At 34.9% G+C, this 20,018-nt stretch overlaps 1 protein-coding gene across 1 annotated transcript; it reads right to left on the reverse strand.

The window, feature by feature from the left end:
- On the reverse strand, positions 1-19,183 carry LOC148273866 (uncharacterized). The gene is made up of 11 exons (XM_088238049.1): positions 18,892-19,183; positions 15,481-15,693; positions 13,414-13,597; positions 11,810-12,027; positions 10,129-10,239; positions 8,879-9,037; positions 7,697-7,874; positions 6,474-6,664; positions 5,160-5,325; positions 2,742-2,874; positions 1-1,122 (listed from the first exon to the last, which is right to left on the reverse strand). The coding sequence occupies exons 1-10, from the start codon at positions 19,053-19,055 to the stop codon at positions 2,746-2,748; spliced, it is 1,713 nt and encodes a 570-aa protein (XP_088094175.1). The 5' UTR covers positions 19,056-19,183; the 3' UTR covers positions 1-1,122; positions 2,742-2,745.
- Between the last annotated feature and the right edge of the window lie 835 nt (positions 19,184-20,018).

Consider the following 20,018-nt stretch of genomic DNA (forward strand, 5'->3'; position numbering starts at 1 on the left):
TGTCGTTTTTTCAATACCCCCTATTTACATTTTCCCTCCATTAAAGTTTTTTTTTCAGTCCCTTAAAAGACGTAAAATAGGGGTTTCACTTTATTATTTACAAATACATTTCCATACGTATATGCTTCACAAAATACAGTAAAATAAATAACATAAATTAAAACAAATAGCAGACGTGGATGACAAATGATATTGTATAATTATCATAATTTAACAAGTCTCGCATCTTCTGGTCGTTTGACAAAATAATCTATCAGCTTTTAATCAAAATCGTAAAATGTATTCACATCCATTTTTAGTGTGACAATTATTGTATGTATTACATACTTTTTTCAGAAACATGTTGAAGTTTTTTAAAATATTAAATGTATTATTAATGTTAACAATTCTTATAGACTTTTTGTGTCCTCGGGATTTGTATTACAAAAAGAATATTGTAATCCTCTGACGAGTCAAATAACCATAGACAGTGGGATTTTTTCCCCTGATAATTATATCCTTGTGCTCTCTAGAGGTGTGCGTCTCAAATTTATTTGCATGGAGCTTATAACTTTCCATTTAAAAAAAAAAATAGTATGACTCAACTAATATGGCAAACTTCAATGTCGCCGCTATAGTAGCATCGAGGGCGAAGGATTGTATATATTTGGATAATTTATATAGCGCCATTTTTGTGAAAAATCACCTCAAAGGTGCTGAACAATAAATAAATATCCCGGCACGTCTTGCAGCTACAGAGCGCATGGATGATTGGGATTCTAGTTTATCTCCAATTATGATATATAGGAGCTAGATTATAGCACGTCTTGCAGCTACAGGGCACATGGACAATAATAAATCTAGCTCCTATTCACATTTTTTTTAAATAAATTATTTGACAAATGAAATTCTAGCAACTTAAAATTATCAGTAAATTTACAAAAATAAATGTTGAGCATAATAGTAATTTTGTGTTCATGCTTAAAATTGAATATTATAAATAGGAGCTAGATTACAGCACGTCTTGCAGCTACAGAGCGCATGGACGGTGCATTGAAATCAAATATCCGGTATTATTCTCTCTGGGCCTCTTGACCAGTTGTAGTGCAAGAAACGGTATTTTTTTATGTCCATACTCCGTAACTGAAATAAAATACGCACATATTAATTTAGTATATCACTCACTTGTACTTTTTGTTATTTATTAACAATTGTATCAGATAAGATTTTGCATCATAATGGCGGCACTTAGACACATTAAATAAACCGATTTAAAATGATATTACAATTCGGGACAGTCAAAATGTAACAAAAATAACTACTTCCAAGAAATAAAGTTGAATGAGTCATTTCGAATGTTTTAAATTGTGTTACCATTATTAAATTAGCCTTTAGAGTGTTTCAGACTGCCGCCGGTCATCGGTTAGCAAATTTCATCATATTACTTTTAAAACAGTAAAACTCCCGTTTTATGGTTTTCAAGGGAGCAGCAAAAAAAAGTTTTAAACTGAGAAAAATGCGGAAATGAATAATTGCAGAAAATTGTAAAAACTGTCATAATTGGGGATTATTCATATTTACCTATGGTTTCTATTTAAAAAAAAATAATTTTTTCAATCAATACCTCAATATGTTTTTTTATTGAATTAAAAAAAAACATGTTTAAATAATTTTATGTTTCTTAACCTTGAAAACACGAAAATAAATATTTCAATTAGCATAAAATGCATACAATGATTTTTACCCTAAATATTGGGAAAATTTTATTTAAATTTATTTCAACAGAGAGGGAAAACATTTTTGAGAAGGGAATATGGAAGTCTAGGCATTTACAGGGCTTATGACCTGTCATTGGCTGGTTTAAGTGGCCACTTTACACACTGTGTAACATTCACCATTCTGCCCATGTTTGAGCATCCACATTTCCTCAACTCTTCCATCTGTTGACTTTTGTGAAGTAAAAGAGCTGAAACCTTTATCACTTTTGGACCCTACGTCGTAAGATCATAAGCCCTGTAAATGCCTAGACTTCCATATTCCCTTCTCAAAAATGTTTTCCCTCTGTTGAAATAAATTTAAATATAAACAACTCCCTAGGGAGGAAATCTAGCCAGTCTGCAAGCATTTGGACATAATCGAACATTGTTAAATTTTATTTATATTGTATCACTTTTTTTAGTATGGCACTCATAATTTCAACTGTCATTTACATCGCGGCAAAACTGTTTCACCCTTTTATGATAACTGTTTAAACAATCTTCTTTCCAAATTATGTTTATAACTTCAAATAATATTTCTATTGCCAAATATTTAAACTTTCTGCATTGCAATTTATTGATTTAAAGACTTTATTCTTCGTGCGTCAACAGCAGGTCACAATTTAGGTGCGACACCTAAACAAAATGGTCAATTACACAGCACCTACTTTGAATTTAGCTTGAGACAACAATTTACACATTTTTTTATCCTCCTCCACGGATGCTACTTTGTTTTATTTTTCATTATTTTTTCATACATTTTAGAGAAACTTTACCATACAATTAAATTCCCTAATATTTACTGCACGTAAGAAATCATTTTATATCCAATTTGCTGTTGCATTGAACTTCCTTATTATCCGGATAATGACTAGCACTCGTTAATCTGGATAGCTGGAGTTTTACTTTACATACTTTCGTAGGTTTGTTTTTTTAATAAAGGCTATTAAAACATGAAAATATCTAGATTAAAAAACAGAATATAATTGCGAGGAGTAAACGTACCAATTTATTTGAATGGTTTAGTGGGACGATGCTCCCGGCTATTGTATTCTTCCCTCATGATTCTGATCTTGGTCGAGTCGGCGAGGAACCACTTCCACAGGTCGTATATGACGCAGTCTTTCTCCGACAATTCCTGACAAAAGTCATTTGAGATTATAATTCATATTTATTCATATATACGCCCTATGGGCATTTTTAAGGACATTTATTTATTTATTTTATTCAGAAAACATACAGTCGTACAAAATAAGTATTAAAAACAACATTTTTTTAACATAAAAAGACCAATTAAGTTTTCATAAATTAAAAAGATATGAACATTAAATGTGACGAAAAAATTAAAAATAAATAAGAATTTTAAGTGAGAAAAGAATAATTGTTGACATTTGCGTTTTCCATGGAGGTAATAAATAAAAATAAATAAAAATACCGATTGTACACTCCGAGCCATCCACGCACACACATGAACGCACATATAAAACATACACAAACATATACATTACATGCGGCACATATCTATATAGATAGCATAAACCACTCAAGATGCACATTCAGCAACTATCCCAAATAATCGACCCCATGAAGAAATTTTCTGTACAAATGCAACGTGCAGTTAAAAATGTCCACATCAATACTGAGTCCGTTACATATTTATACATAGAAAATTACTATAAAGTAAAGTAGAAAGACACAGTGGTATATAGTAGACTTGGTGGGAGTGGAAGCGGGAGAGAGGTTTTTATAATTGAAGTTGATTCGGTGATCGTTTGAAAGAAGACAACTTGTTATCAAAGAAATCAAGACAGGTATGTTTGTCGGCAGACCTAAGAATTCTGGGCATAGGGGAATGAAAACCATAGTTAGTTCTATGGTTATCGGTATGAAAGAATAAGTTTTGTCTGAGGCGGCCTCCGTGGTGTAGTGGTCAAGACGCTTGACTCACGCACGGAAGGTTCCGGGTTCGATTCCCGGTGAGAACACAAAAATTAAAATGTGGTTTTTCTCAAGCCTGGGTGCTCTGTGATGTAATTCACCACTGTAATTAGGCCTCCTGGCCTGTTGTGGTGCAAAAAAAAAAAAAAAAAATGTAAAATGTAAAATGTTTCTAGTTGAGATATTTAATTTTATCGAGCTCAGTAGTTCAGGCGCATCAAAGAGCGAGTTGAGAATTTTAAATGGGACTAGAAGGTCAGATTTATTTCGACGGTCTTGAAGAGAAGATATATTTAAGCAAGTTTCTAACTCATTATACGTTTATAGGTCTCTGGATAAGCCCAACCTCCAGCCTATCTTTCTTAAAAATCGATGTTGAACTGATTCAATATTTTTGATGTGAACATCATAATATGGAGACCAGATGACAGAGGAATACTCTAGGTGCGGGCGAACTAGGGAACAGAAGATAGTTTTAAGGGTATTGATATTTTTGAAGTCAGTTATGCTTCTGTTAATAAATCCAAGGAGTTATTTAAAAGGGTGTTTTCACACTAGAATATTTCATAGTCCCTGGACTGGTACCTGAAGTGTAAGACTGATCACCTTAACTTCATGTAACAAAGGTGATCAAGATACGCAGCGATTGGTGGTCCAATCCAGTGCCCTATGCACCATTAGGTGTAGAAAGGGAATGATGATACATACATCTATTGAAGAAATATTCTACAAATCACAACTTATGATACCAAAACAATTATACGCTAAAACAATACTCATTACAGATTCTAAAACTACTCTTACTCAAATGAAAGACATCACCCCAACAATACATCACATACAAATAATATAATCACTAAATCCTCAACACAAAGATAACTTAAAACAAATACAAACTAATACCACTTTTGGACAAAGGGATTTTGAGTATTATTCAATTAAAATCTATAACCTACTTCTACTATCTATTAAAACAACTAGTAACGAGAAAATGTTTAAAAAGGCTATAAAAAAATGGATAGTGGAGCTGGGTAGGAGTAAAATGGATTGTCTCATTCGCCCAAACCAATATTGAATCAACTGCTCCACAAGTGTATAGCTTATGTTAGGGTTTTGTTATTTTCATTGTGCGTTTGTAATATAAATAATATAGATGTACATATATACCTAGTTTTTAAAACAGTCTGAATATTTTGTTAATTATCTCTGTTAGTTAGTCTTCTTTGTGTATTCTCAAATGTAAAAACATTTCCAAAAAGTATATTATTAAGTGTCCTCGGCACGGGTAACCCCAGTGAGGTCACATTATTTTTATTATTGTTTATAGTTTGTAATAGAAAAATATGAATAAACAAATAAATACTACGGTAATGGTAAAGGTGAAAGTGTATTTTAGTGTCCCGACGAAGAGACTGGCACGTCTCGAAACCGGTAGACATAAAAAGTGGGCAAGTGGTTAGATACTAATATTTACTTTCTACGAACCTTGAACTCCATGTAAGTTTTAGTGACTTGTTTGATCTTGCATTCCCCTTGGCCGTGTCCCTTCTGGACTTCATACAGCGCGCTGTCCAGCGTGTGGTTGCGTATACCGGGCTGGTCTGTCGCTCCGTCCCATATTAGTCTGCGCATCGGCATCGCCGCCGCTTTGCTGAAAAAATATCAAAACAATTTGAAATGTTCCAATAAAATCATCACTTGAATGTCAGAACTATCCTAACTATTTTATTCATTCGTTGTGTTTTTTACAACTGATTTTGTTGTTCAGAAAGATCCTAGCTGGAATTACAGTAAAACCTCGTTTTTACCCTCCGCGATTTTACATTTTCCCACATTTTACACCAAAACATGTAGGTCACATTTTTTCCAAATATTCTCATTAAAATATTCCCCCAATTAACGTTTTTTATAACCCCGGTTTTACGTTAAAAAAAAATCATAACTCATTCGATCTGTCAAAAGACAAGGTGCAGTGTAATTGACCATTTTGTTTAAGTGTCTCATTTTGACATGTTACTAAATAGAGACATGCAGTTGATGCATGTTTAGGAAGGATAAAGTCTTTACATCAATAAATTACGATGCAGAAAGTTGAAAAATTTGGCAACAGAAATATTATTTGAAGAATTTATTATTTATTCCATTTATAGGGTTTTAACATTACAATACAAGAGTAGTTAAAAACATTTGAAAAAAGAAAAGAAAAAAGCATTGACAAACATAATGTGAAAAGAAGATAGTTTAAACAGTTATTATAAGTGTGAAACAGTTTTGCCGCGATGTAAATGACAGTTGAAATTCTGTGGTGCCATACTAAAAAAAGTGATACCATATGAATAATTTTTTCCAATATTTAGGGAGAAAATAGTTGTACGCATTTTATGCAAATTCAAATATTTATTTTTGTGTTTTTATGGTTGAGTACCTACATAAAACTATTTAATGTTGCTTGAAAAAATACAAAATATTTTTAACCAAATCATCGGTAAATATAAATAATCAGCAATTATGACAGTTCTTAAAAATTTTCTGAAGTACATTTAGTATAGTCTAGTACAATAATTATATTTTAAAGATTTTTTTTCTCTACATTTTTCATTTCTTCACTTTAAAGTTTTCCTCAGTTTTACACTTTTTTGTTGCTCCCTTGAAAAATGTGAAACAGGGGTTTTACTGTATTTCAGAAATACTATAGATAATACGATACATTGCTTGGTTAAATAGTCTATTAACAAATAAAAAAACCACTGAACTTCCGCATTGTAAATTACATTGGTACATATTAGGAGTGTAAATCACCTCTGGTCGATGTTGACTAGCGCGTTGGAGAATTTTTCGTAGAAAACGCCATTTTCCAAATCCCCTATCTCAATCTGCAACCTCTCTATAGTTCTGCACAGGTCTGCGATGGGAAGCTGCTCACTCATTTGAAAGTAGCCTAACAGACTCTTCAGCAAGAAGCTCATCGTGTTTACGGGCCGATGGATCATCTGAAAGAGAATATTCCTTTTTAAATATAAAAAGTAATATTCTTATATTTAAACAATAATATGTCCACACATAAATTACTGTTCTTTCGTTCTTTTTTTATGTAATGAAGGAGAACTTAAAAATATACAAATTCTTCAAAATAAGGCGATGGGGATTATACTCAAAAGAACTATCTATTCTAATGTAGAAAGAATACACAAAGAAATTGGCTCGCCGGTAAAGCAGCAAATTAAATATAATGCAGCAATTTTTATGCATAAAATAATTAAGGGGATGAATAAAATAAAAACAATAATGAATTTTAAAATTTAAGGGGTAAAAAAAAAGATAAGATTACCAATGAGGATAAAAACAGAATCTCATAACTCATTGTACAAGGGATTGAAGCTGTACAATGAGTTACCTGAAGAAATAAAGGAAATAGAAAAATAGAAACATTTAAAAATTAATTTGAAAAAATATGTTATTGAGAAATTTTGATAAAAAATTGTAATATTATTAAAAGTTTATATTAGTTCTTAAGAACTAGTTAATTAGTTCTAAACTAACCTAATGAAGCATAAATATTTTTTTTACATATATTACAGCAATTTACAATGAAATACAAAATGGTTTTATGATCAATATTCAGCTCCTGAGCGATGCTGCGACTGCTAACATGACAGTCTATCTCGATATTTTCCATAGTTTTATCGTCATTTTTGACAACAGGCCTCCCAGAGCTTGGTGCATCATTCACCTCCACTACACCAGAACGAAATCGCTCGAACCACTGTTGTGCAGCATGAACCGAAAGAGCATATTCGACGCTCGATAGATCACGACTGAATGGACCAAGCGCAATACTGTCAAAGAAGCGTCTGTAGTATACACTCACACCTTTACAACGCCGTATTGTATGATTCGATGTAACCAATTATGAACGAGATATACTTAGTTGAAAAAAAGAGCGCAAAATACGAAATCAATTTTTCCCTAACCTGATATAATACAAGGAGTAAAACCTACATACATAACACCGGTACACGTACCTGTCTGGACTTCTTGGCGGTGTTTTCCGACTGCAGACAGTTGATGGTGTCGATGGAGAACTGGAGGAGGTTCTCTACGGAGAGCTGATCTCGGCGGAGGCACATGAGAGCCACGTTGGTTTCATTCAAAGCCTCCTGGGAAACTGACACCAGGGAACAGAACTTTTCATAAATGTACCTGTAATCAATCGATCAATAGGCTTCTGTAATAAAAAGTGCTTACTTCAAAGCGATTATAAACTCCAATGAATCCCAATTTAAGCAAGAAATGCTCGCTTGAACATGAATTTTGTATGACTTTTGGAAATCACCTAGACGGTACGCTTAACGATCATCTGTATGTATCTACAGATTGACTACAAAGCCGGCTCCTTTAACGTCTCGATACATACACTCGGAAAGATAGTAAAACAGATGGAAAAAATATAATAACTTATTAATTTACAGTGGTAACTTTCTGACGCATATAATCTGTGTCTGACGCCTAGATACTTTTATTTGTTAATAGGACAGAATCTAGTGACATTATTTTAACATCTAGGCGTTCGTTTTATTAAAGTGACAGTTATGTTGGAATTTAATTTGACTTTAAAATTTACTTATTTCTCTCTCATATTTTTAATAGGCTTTTAAGAAAAAAAGTGCCTACCTCAAAACTATTAAAATTTTTAATAAATTATAATTAAAGTAAAAAATTGCTCGGAGGAACAAAATTTTTGACACTTTTAATGCGTAGATAAACGTATCGAGGGGTTCTAGAACCCCGGGTCTAGACCCGTCGGTATAAAACAATGTACTTACATCAAAACTTGATGGTGGGGGTATCGGTAGTATAACTTTGTAGTCGGTCAGAAGACTTTTACCTTCAACTATGACGTCATACTGAAGCTATGTCATTTTAGAGCGTAGATATGTGTACCGTGACATACGCTTCCCCTTGTTTCATATCGATGTACCTACCCAAAACTTGAAGGTGGGGGGCCGGTGGTATATCTTCATAATCGCTAGAGGGAATTTATCTTCAACTATACCGTCAAGGCGAAGGAATGACGTCTTTATCTTCCCATCATAATCGAGGCCCTGGTTTGAATAGTCATCATGTCGTCAGGTTTCTGGCAAATGTTGGTAACTAACATTTCACTAACACTAAACCACACCTGAATATCTGAGTATCAATCTTACTTGGCTTTCTCGTATCGCAGCTGGATTTCGCTCATGATGACCTGGTCACTCTGGCGGTCCACAAACTGCTGAATGCTTTCCGGAAGTTTCTCCGCTTGGAAAGTCTCCACTTCAGCTTCTAGAAGCTTCACCATGCCGGCCATCTTGACTTTCTCAAAACTGTAAAAAAAAAGCATGAAGTTTAATTGTAATACACAATACATACATATGTAGGCAATGACGTATAATTAAATAGAAACATCACCAGCACAGAATATAGGGCATTAATGTTTACAAAATGAGTCAATTAAATATTGTACCGTATAACACATTTTTCAAGGGAGCAGCGAAAAAAAGTGTTAAACTGGCAAAAACACTAAAGTAAAAACGGTCATAATTGGGGATTATTAATATTTACCTAAGATTTCATTAAAAATATTTTGTATTTTTTCAATCACAATGTGTTTTTTTTTTAATTGAATTTAAAAATAAACTTTATTAAATCATTTTATGTAGGTACTTAATCTTAAAAAAACGAAAATACAAATTTGAATTTGCATAAAATGCATACAATGTTTTTTTCCCTAAATATTGGGAAATTTTGTTTATATGGTTTATTATATTTTTTAGTATGGCACCACAGGATTTCAACTGTCATTTACATCGCGGTCAGGGTTGCCAACCCTATCGACTTTTCGGTAGATCTACAGATTTTTGGTGAAATCTACCAAATTCGATAGAAATTCTACCGATTTTTAAACCGTTCCATTTTTCCAATGATTTTTGTACTTATTCGTCCCCAATATAGGCAAGCCACTTATAAATTAATAAATCAAACACTCACTTTTTCCGTTTGCTTAAAAAGCTACTTTTTCTGCCATCTGTTAACTGATCACTTGATAATGAAACTTTTTTGTCACCTGTAACTATTTTCTGCTCAAATTTAGTAACCTATTTTAGCGATTACCTAGTAGTTTTATTTTATCATTAAGATTAAAATTGCGATAAACGTTAAAAAAAAAACACAAATTATTGTGATCTCACTGGAAATCTAATCATAAGCCCAAGGGGGCTACCATTTGGTTTGATTAAAAAATAATTCAATTGCAAAATTTTGTAATGAAAAAAAGGTAGGGAAATTTTCATACATTAGACTTGACGCTATAAAGAATGATGCCACCGCATGTGATGAGAAACCGCTTTGATTATTAACAGTCCAATGTATTACATAAGTAGATAATTGTAAATAAAAAAAATAAAGGTTTTCTTACTGCGAATCATGGCTGGAGTCAAAATCGAATTCTCTCAAGAATTTCAACTGCTGATGTAGTCCATCTAATTCTGACTTTGACTTGACGTAGAAAAACAAGCCTTCTTTCAATCTGGAAATAAATCAATTTTACGATTTACTGGCGTAATTATTTACAAAGTATTTTGTTCAATTCATTTGCGTAATTAATTATTCCATCCTGAATAGGAGAAATTATGCCGTACATATTCCAATGGCACCGCAGAGAACAATCGCCGAAAGCGCCTTGACGGAAATAAAGAAAATAAGAACTACACATTAAATGGCCAGCCGGAACAAATAGAAGAATAGATTATTATGATTTGTTGTGGACAGGCCAGGCCAGCTATTTCAATCATTAAATAATAAAGTACCTTAATTTATACATATAGAAATAAAAATACAATAAAATTAGGAATATATGAGTTGATAAATATCAAACGGGAAAGATAATCAAGAGGAAGAAATAGAAAGAAGGCGAGGTTTAGCATGGGCCGCCTTTGGTAAGCTCTCGTATATCCCGAAATCTCCGAAGTATTCACATTAACAATATTTTGAGTTTGTCCAAATTTTTGTGGACAAGGACTGGATTCAACTCCCTGGGGAGCTGTTTATATTAACATATTACAACAGAGATGAAGAACATTTAAGAGAAGGTAATATAGAAGTATAGGCATCTACAGGGCTTATGACCTGTCAATGGCTGGTTTAAGTGGCCACTTTACACACTGTGTAATATTCACCATTCTGCTTATATTTGAACATCTATATTCCTTCAATTCTTTCATCTGTTGATGTTTGTGAAGTTAAAGAGCTGAAACCTTAATTTATGCCGGTGAGATTCATCTAATTGAATTATTTCACCTACATACTAGACTAGGCAACGCCTGAAAATATTATTTTTTCAATTTCTATACTTCCTCATGGACCAGGTAATTTATCAACAACATCTTACTTCTATTTTTATAAATTTGTTTTTTATTTCATTTTTAAAATATCACTAAAACTCTAAACTTTATTTTCAAATAAAAAAAATTAAATTGTAAATAGGAGCTAGATTTATTATTGTCCATGTGCTCTGTAGCTGCAAGACATGCTGTAATCTAGCTCCTATATATCATAATTGGAGACGAGTAACTAGAATCCCAACCGCCCATGCACTCTGTGGCTGCAAGACGTGCTGGGATATTTATTTATTGTACAGCGCCCTTGAGGTGATTTTCACAAAAACGGCGCTATATAAATTATCCAAATATAAATAAATAACTCGTATAAAAATAACACGTAGGTATACATAATACAAGATATTATGTATATGGAATAATATGTTAAAAATGTAAGAGAATCTTGTAACGAAAAACTCCATCAGAGACGTGAAAAATGTCAATGTCCAAAGTAATATTGTTCAACATAGAGATAGCCCTTCTAACAGGCACAACCATTGATAGGTGGGTCCTACATATTGGAATGTGGAACAGTCTATGTTGATGGTGTTGAAGGTAATTATCCGGAACATATCTTATAAATTTCTATCAAGTCCCCTCTCTTCCGTCGTTCTTCCAATGATGTAAGTCCTAGTGCTTTTAACCAAGACGAATGTGGTAGCTGCAAACCAATCCTGAAGATTGGAACCAGAAGAGAAAATTAACGCAAATGGCACTCACCTCTCGCAAGTCTCCTTCAACTTGGCCTCGGCCAGCCGCGCGTCTCGGTTTCTCGCGGAGCCGAAGGCCGACGGAGAGTCTCCGCACGAGGGCCGGTCGGCGCTGCAGAAGTACTCCAGCTGGCGCGACAGGCCGCACCTCAGGTACGTCACCAGCATTTCCGTCTTGGCGGAGTACTCCTCCAGGGGGTACTGGGAGAAGAACAGCTTCTCCGAAGACTGAAGATGTATAACATTTTGAGTATGTCCAAACACTATTTTGACTTTTGACAATTTATTTTTAATTTTTGCACCACAACAGGCCAGGAGGCCCAATAACAGTGGTGAATTATATCATGGAACACCCAGACTTGAGAAAAAACACATTTAATTTTTGTGTTCTCACCAGGAATCGAACCCGGAACCTTCCGTGTGTGAGTCAAGTGTCTTGACCACTACACCACGAAGGCCGCCTAATTTGATCAATACCTGACCTGTGTAGATGAAAGTGAGCATTTTCGACACCTCCTTTAGTTTGCATTCAATCGAGGGAATAAAGCTACCAAAACTACTCGCAATATTTGCGCAGTGTACAGTGAAGATGCTACGAATGAAAGGATAGCTTGTTGATAGTTTTTGCGTTTTAAAGACGGTAATTTTGACCCGAAAGACATGGAGCGTTCTGGATGACCAGTGGACTTCGATGAGGGCCATTTGAACCATATTATTCATGAAGGTCCCCTTCAAACCACCGTAGAATTAGCTGAGCAGATGAATTGTATTCACATGACTGTATACCAGTAGCGAACGGTGATTTTATTTACAGGTAAGTAATAAAAAATTATCATTCATTTGTACCTACATAGTCTACAATATAATAAAAGTAATATATACTATAAATTGCTATTTTTTCAGTGGTTCTGTTGATACAACAACATCTCTCATCTATGAAATCAACTCGAGCGATGATTATTATTAACTTCTGATATAAAGTAGCACATTGAATTCAGTAGGTATTAGGTATTCTCATTATGATTGAAATTTGAAATGTCGACCGGCTAAATTGTTCTCGAAAAGAATAATGCCAAAAACAGCCGCGTCGAGCGCCACATGTCGGAAGTAATGCTAGTCAAAGAAAAATAGCCTTTAAGAAATAATGTATGAAATACTGCTTTCCAAATCGAGAATCTTCAAATAATTTGTGTAATTTGCAAGCTTACTCGAGGAGAAAAAACCGCCACTTGGTTTAAGATGTTCAAAATATAGTGTATACATCTGTTTAAGAGATACACTGGAATAATCGGCTAGATGGTTCACTGCTGGCGCTGGGCGTGTTTTATTAATATTTGGAGAAAAATACAAACGGTGGCAATGATTTATAAGATATGATAATTATTTGTTTGTTTTTCTGAAAATAAAAATATAAAACAATGTTATGGATAGTCAAATATAATTGTAAGCTGCTCATAATCGCTTATATCGACGATTGGCCTAAATCGTCCTACCGTCTTTGAAACACAAAAACCATCAACCAGCTGTCTTTTCATTCATAGCTCTTCATCGTACACTGCGAAGCTGCTTTATTCCCTCAATTGACAGCGTGCAATGAAAAAAAAAGGGGCTTACATTTTTAGAATCTGCACACATTTTGAGTACATCTTCTAGAAGACCATAGCACTGCAACTTCTCATCTCTCGCCTTCAGCACCAGTTCCTCTAGCTCCTCCGTCACTTTGGCTAGAACACTGTTCTCTATAGAAAGCCTCTCATTCAGCTCAAACTGTTTCTTGGATAGCTCCCGATTAAGTGTTCTGAAATATTAATTTGGTACAGTGATAAGGATCAGTGCTACAGAAAATTGGATACGAAAAATGTTTCCAATCAGACGAGAGATTCCCGATGGACGAGCGATTCATCGAAGATCCTCCCAACGATAGTGAAGGCAAGCCCGAAGCTGGACACGAAAAAATCGTCAGTGTGGAGGATGATGAGAGGCCGAGGCGAATGGAGATCCTGCGAGAATTCTCGGGACTACTGTCAGAACTTCCAGCTATTTTCCAGTACAAAAAGACGGCAAACCCAAAAACATAGAAAACCGATCTTTAATGTGAGGCTCAGGTCCAGTCACTAAACTCTAGGTTGAGAAAGCTGTGCCATCTATTCTGCTCTCTTACGGACATTCTGGATATTGGCACTCTCAGAGGTGTGCACTTTGCTCTGTTTCAATCCACTGCAACCTATAGAATAGCTGGCTGGGGCGGTTGTGCGGCATCCATTTTAGAGCCTCTCATAATTTCACAGAAATTATTATTTATTATTTACATTCATAAGTTTATTGCACATTATTTGAGAACTTGGTTATTACGAGGAAGATGGGACCACTTGAATTTGATCGCTACAAGCGTTACTCGTTATACCAGAGAAAGGTTTTTTTTATACAATCGCTATTGCACATTGTCACTAAGTAAACAAGTAAATACATATGTGTACATATAATTCATACAGAAATTTATTTATTTATTTATTAACGGAGATTGTCCATGTATACAATTTATAAGGTTTAAATATTACAATAAAAGAATAGTTTAAAACATTAAAAAAAAAAGAAAGAAGCATTGACAAACATAAGGGACATCGAGACAAGATCTGGACTATTTATTTAGTGCTCGTTTAAATCCTTGTAAACTTAAACCAAAAAAGTCCAGATCCTGTCTTGAGTTAACAATACGACAAAGGCGGGTCATTGGAGAATTTAGGCCATAGTTTGTTCTATGCTGATCGATGAACAGTACTTCATTGTTTCTCAATCTACGAGTCGGAATATTGAATTTTACTTGTCCCAGATTACTGGGATTAGATGGAACATCGATTACACCATTTAGTATGGCGAACATATATATGGAGTCAATACTAGAAATATTTAACATTGACTCTATTTCAGCATAAGAATAATTATCTCTCTCTAGTCCGAGCATCCACGCTATTTTTCGAAGCAAGCGATGTTGGACTGATTCAATGTGATTTATGCGATTGACATAGAATGGAGACCAGACCACGGAGGCATATTCTAGAAGAGGGCGAATAGATGAGCAATAAAGAGTTTTGATTGTACGGACATGAGTAAAATCAGAGGATATTCTTTTAATGAAGCCAAGTAATTTCAGTGATTTATTGACTGTATTATCTATATGCTCGTTGTATGTCAGTTTATAGTCCAAAACAACTCCTAAATCTCTGTTGGACTTGACTACATCAATTTTGGAGTTTTCTAATAGGTACTCGAAGGAAATTGGTTGTTTTGTTCTATGAAATGACATTATTTTGCATTTTTTAATATTTAGTTCTAATTTATTGACTTTACACCATCGGTTAAAAGAGTTAATGTCTGATTGAAGAAGAAAGCGTGTATGGGTTTCTATTGCTTTTAAAACTGCTTTCTTAGCAGAAATTAAGAAGATGGCTATGTTTGAACTGAATATTATTATGTAAAACAACATAAGCCGTCATATTAACCAAAAATCTCCTAAATGACAGCGGCTGGAGATAGCCACGTTTGATTTTTAGTGTCACACTTATTCAACACATAAATAATCAGAAATAACGAATGCGTGCAAATGTCAAACCGATAGGACGGCCCACGGTCTTCAAAACGGTTTTCGGGTATACGGAGGGAGTGCTTTCACTGTATTCTTACTCATTCTTATCAATCATCTTGGTTTTGGCCCGTTCCTGCGACTGCATCAGGTGAATCCACTCCTGCAAGTCATCCGCCTTCCCTTTAGCGTCGCACAGGCCGTACGCCTCGTCAGGCAGCGCAATCTCAGGATACTTCCTCGATATGTCCTCAAGTTCAGATTTCAATTCTTCCTCGTTCAAAACCTCTCCCGACTCTTCGAGCTTAGAAAATCTAAAAAAACAAGTCTTTTTCAATCTAAAATACATTTGATTTATTTCGACGGCTTACGCCTTTCGCAAAGTATAAAATAATAATGAACCAAAAAACCTGTACACAGGTATAGAAAATATAGATACATAAAATAAAATCAGCAGAAAATAAAGCCGTTTTCCCGGAGGCAGAGAGACCAACGCCTAGAATTCCACATCGCTCTACCTTTGCATACAGATCTCACTTCCTCTACATTCATACATCTTCTCATGAACGTGCGCCAATTATTCCGACTTTTGACATGGCCATCTTTAAGTATCTGTTGGATTTGGTCTCATGCCATGTCTTTCTCGGTCTACCTCTATTTCTAGATCCATCAACATTCGCATTGTAAATATTTTTAGCCATTATTTCGCTGTCCATTCGCTCTACATGTCCAAACCAATGCAGAGCTTTTTTCTTGATTTTGTCAATAAAATGCTCTATTATGGTCTCAGTAGTGACATTTATTAATAAAAAAGCTATTTTCATTAGCCACGTGTATCGTAGTTCTTAATTAGGCCAATAAAAAAAACTTAATTATTCAATAATCAACAAAATTAGAAAACATCGCATAAAAACAAATACAAAATTACTTTTTTTTTACAGTATACTCGGTATTACTTTATGGTGCTTTTTTTTAGCTTCTACGTTTTTTTATAATGAAATTCTAAAAGAACGAAGTATTGTTATTTATTCTCAATTTCAAAACAGCGGACAAAGTCCATTTTTGGGTCTGAAAGAAGTTTAAAGGACGTCTGGCAACCCTAGTAGTTACAGACGAGTTACATCCTATGATCTTGCAAATTGTTGCAGCATTACCCAACAAACAATGTATATTAGATCCGATGCCAACATGGCTTTTGAAAAAATGCATTAACGTATTAGCTCCATTTTTAACAGATTTATTTAATACATCCATGGAGCGCAGCATTGTTCCGAGAGCCATAAAAAAAGCAAATGTAACTCCACTTTTAAAAAATTCCCAACTAGATGTGGAAGATCTTTCCAGTTTTCGCCCTATTTCAAATCTTCCCATCGTATCAAAAATACTAGAAAAAATAGTTTCTCACAGGCTCGTTAACTATATCGAGCGGAATTCTTTATTTTCGGTAAGGCAATCGGCATACCGACGTTTTCATTCCACGGAGACGGGAGTGATAAGAGTACTGTCTGACATTATAACGTCGGTGGACTCTGGTAATCTGGTGTTGATGGCTCTTCTGGACATGAGTGCTGCATTTGATACTGTAGACCATAATATTTTGCTTGAACGTCTGGAGAAAACTTATGGTATCCGTGATCAGGCACATATGTGGTTCAGTTCATATCTTAATAAAAGAGAATATGCAGTCGTGTTCCAGGGTAAAAGCTCAACCAACTTTCGGGTGTCTACAGGAGTGCCTCAAGGGTCAGTACTCGGACCACTTCTCTATCTCCTTTACACTAAAGATATAGAGAACATTATCAAAGAATGTGGATTGTGGTCGCACTGCTATGCAGATGATACGCAGATTTATTTTTATTGCAAACCAGGCGAGAGAAGTGTGCTTGTCAATTTAATTGATGGATGCATCAAGAAAATAGGAAACTGGATGGCTGAAAACAGACTAACATTAAACCCATCAAAAACTGAACAACTGTGGGTGGCTTCAGCCAGACGACAGAATTTGATCCAGGATACGGCTCTACCCAATGTAGGGAGTGCCGTTCTACCCACCGTTAAACTACTGGGAGTTTTACTCAATTCTGACCTATCTCTTGACGCTCAAATTAGTAGAACGATAAGTTCATGCTTCTACCAGCTGAGACAAATTAAATGCATACGCAAAAATTTGCCGGTTGATGCCGCCCGTCAATTAATAAATGCGTTTGTAGTGTCTAGAGTCGATTATTGTAATGGTATCTATGCAGGTCTACCAATGAACAAAATGACTCGCCTACAATCTGTATTGAATGCCGCAGCGAGACTTATTTTCGGAATCTCTAAGTTCAGTCATATCACTCCACTACTTCGGGAACTACACTGGCTACGTTTTCCACAGAGGGTCGAATACAAACTCTGTTGGCTTATGTATAAGTCACTGCACAACTCGGCTCCGGAATATCTAAGGGAACTATGCATTCCAGATGAACTAGCTGACAGGCGTCTCACGCTTAGATCAGCTACGTCTACGGCGAGAGGAAAAGTTATTATACCTCTACGCAAACAGCGCACTAAATTTGGTGAGCGCGCATTTGCGGTCGCAGGCCCTATGGCATGGAATGCTCTCCCAGCAGAGGTGCGAGGCTGTGAAAGTGAAGTGATGTTTCGGAAAAAACTTAAAACCCACTTGTTCTCTAAATCATTTGAATAAATCCGTAGCACGTGACAACAAAATAAATTATTTTAATCAAATTACAAATTTAAAGCTTCAATTAAATTAACTTAACAGTAGAATCACCATGTAAAGCGCCCTTGAGGTATTTTATTACGAAAATGGCGCTATATAAGTTATCCACAATAAATAAATAGATCTTGTACTGAAGATATTTACAATAGCCATCACTGGCGGAAAGCTGTGGGCAGACGACACGAAATGCCAAGATAAAATGTAGTGTGTTCTTCCGATGCATGGCGTTAAATATCTCGTTCGAGCTGACGTTGCAGCGGACTACGCGTTGCGGGCCAAAGCGGAGTTCAGTTCTGTCAACTTCCAATGGTGTTGTTCGCCACAGTGGCCTTATAATAATACAAGCATACTGTGGTTTTTTACTGTTAAGCAGTTAGACATGACATATGCTACGATTGGTGTGCCGATGCAGTGCCCTATGCACCATGAGGTGCGGAAAGGGAATGATGATGATGATGAATACGAGCCATTGAACAAAGGTCCCTGGCCTAATATTCGTTTTTTTGTTTCTGTACTTTTGCTTTTTTTTAACCATTTTATCCATTTACCAATTTGAGACCTTAAATATTTTGTTTTATTAGTAATGTTATTTTGGTGCAATAAAAATTCATTTGAATCATTTGGTGCGAATAAGGGAATGATAATAATCTTGTTATGTGTTGAAAGCAGAATTTAACCAAATATACCACGATCTTAAATAAAAAAGCAGACGAAAAATTCAAATCTATTGATAATTGAGTTACGTATATTATTTAAAACCCTAGCCTATGTTTTTTTTACAACTTACTTGGCTTTGTCTTCGGGCGTTAAGCAATTGTTAGAATTCACATTTTTGAAGAACCAATTCAATATTTCGTTATCCTCCTCTAATAACCAAGCAAACGAAACATCTCCGGTGTCAATATTGAGAGTTTGTAACTTCTCTAGAAAACTTTCCTCGTCTACTCCCATTGTTAATTGTTATTTAAAAATAAAACTCAATTTTGCGTAGATTATTACTGTTCGAAGGTATCACGATAATCCGATAATCTGAAACCGAAACCAGGTTACGAAAAATACGGGTATAAAACAAACGTCAAAAAGTTTTAAATTTTTAAACACGTTCCATAGACGATAAGACAATATAGACTGGTAAAAGATATCTGTAGTCTGTGCTGGTAAATACGGTTATCTGTGTTTTCACGTGAAAAGTGTTGCCATATACAAATTCATTTCTGAAAACCATAATAATAAATGGGGTTAATTCTTCAATTCTGCGTCAGTAAATATCACGCTGTTTCTGACTAGGGGTATGCAGAGAGAATAGAGAGTCCCTTTATTTTTTCACATAGACCTCGCATTCATTCAGCTCCTCATACTTTTGACATGTTAAATTTGGTCACGCCATGTTTTTCGCGGCCTTCCTCGTTTTCTGCATCCATCAACAATCGCACCGCAAATTCTTTTGGCTGTTATTTCACTGTCCATTCGTTCTACATGTCCAAACCAATGCAGATATCAATTTTTGATAATGCCTATTTCAGCTTTTTTCTTATTAAAGGTAGATCTATATTAGTGCATAGTTTTGCCACATTTTCTTGAGATTGCATTTCGACAGCATTCACCTTACTTTTATTTTTGTTTTTACTACTCTATACTTCATTTTCATACATAAAGGTTGACACAAGGACTCCATTATGAACTACTTATTTCGCTTTAGAAAAATAAGACATCAGAGATGATAATAATACGTCACACATCTTTGCTTCTACCATACGACTTATTTCTTCATGTCTTCAACAACGACAGTGATAATTCTCTTAATTTTTAGTTTAGTTTTTTTTAGGAAGCTGCCTGCTCATTAAAACCGATTTCTGAAATTTTTATCAACTTTTTTCCCAGTGCATTTAAATACCCTCCATATTTTTACCCCTT

The sequence above is a fragment of the Micrasema longulum genome, unplaced genomic scaffold (assembly GCF_059751315.1).
Source record: "Micrasema longulum isolate JH-2025_06_02 unplaced genomic scaffold, ASM5975131v1 h1tg001822l, whole genome shotgun sequence".
NCBI classification, from domain to species: Eukaryota; Metazoa; Arthropoda; class Insecta; order Trichoptera; family Brachycentridae; genus Micrasema; species Micrasema longulum.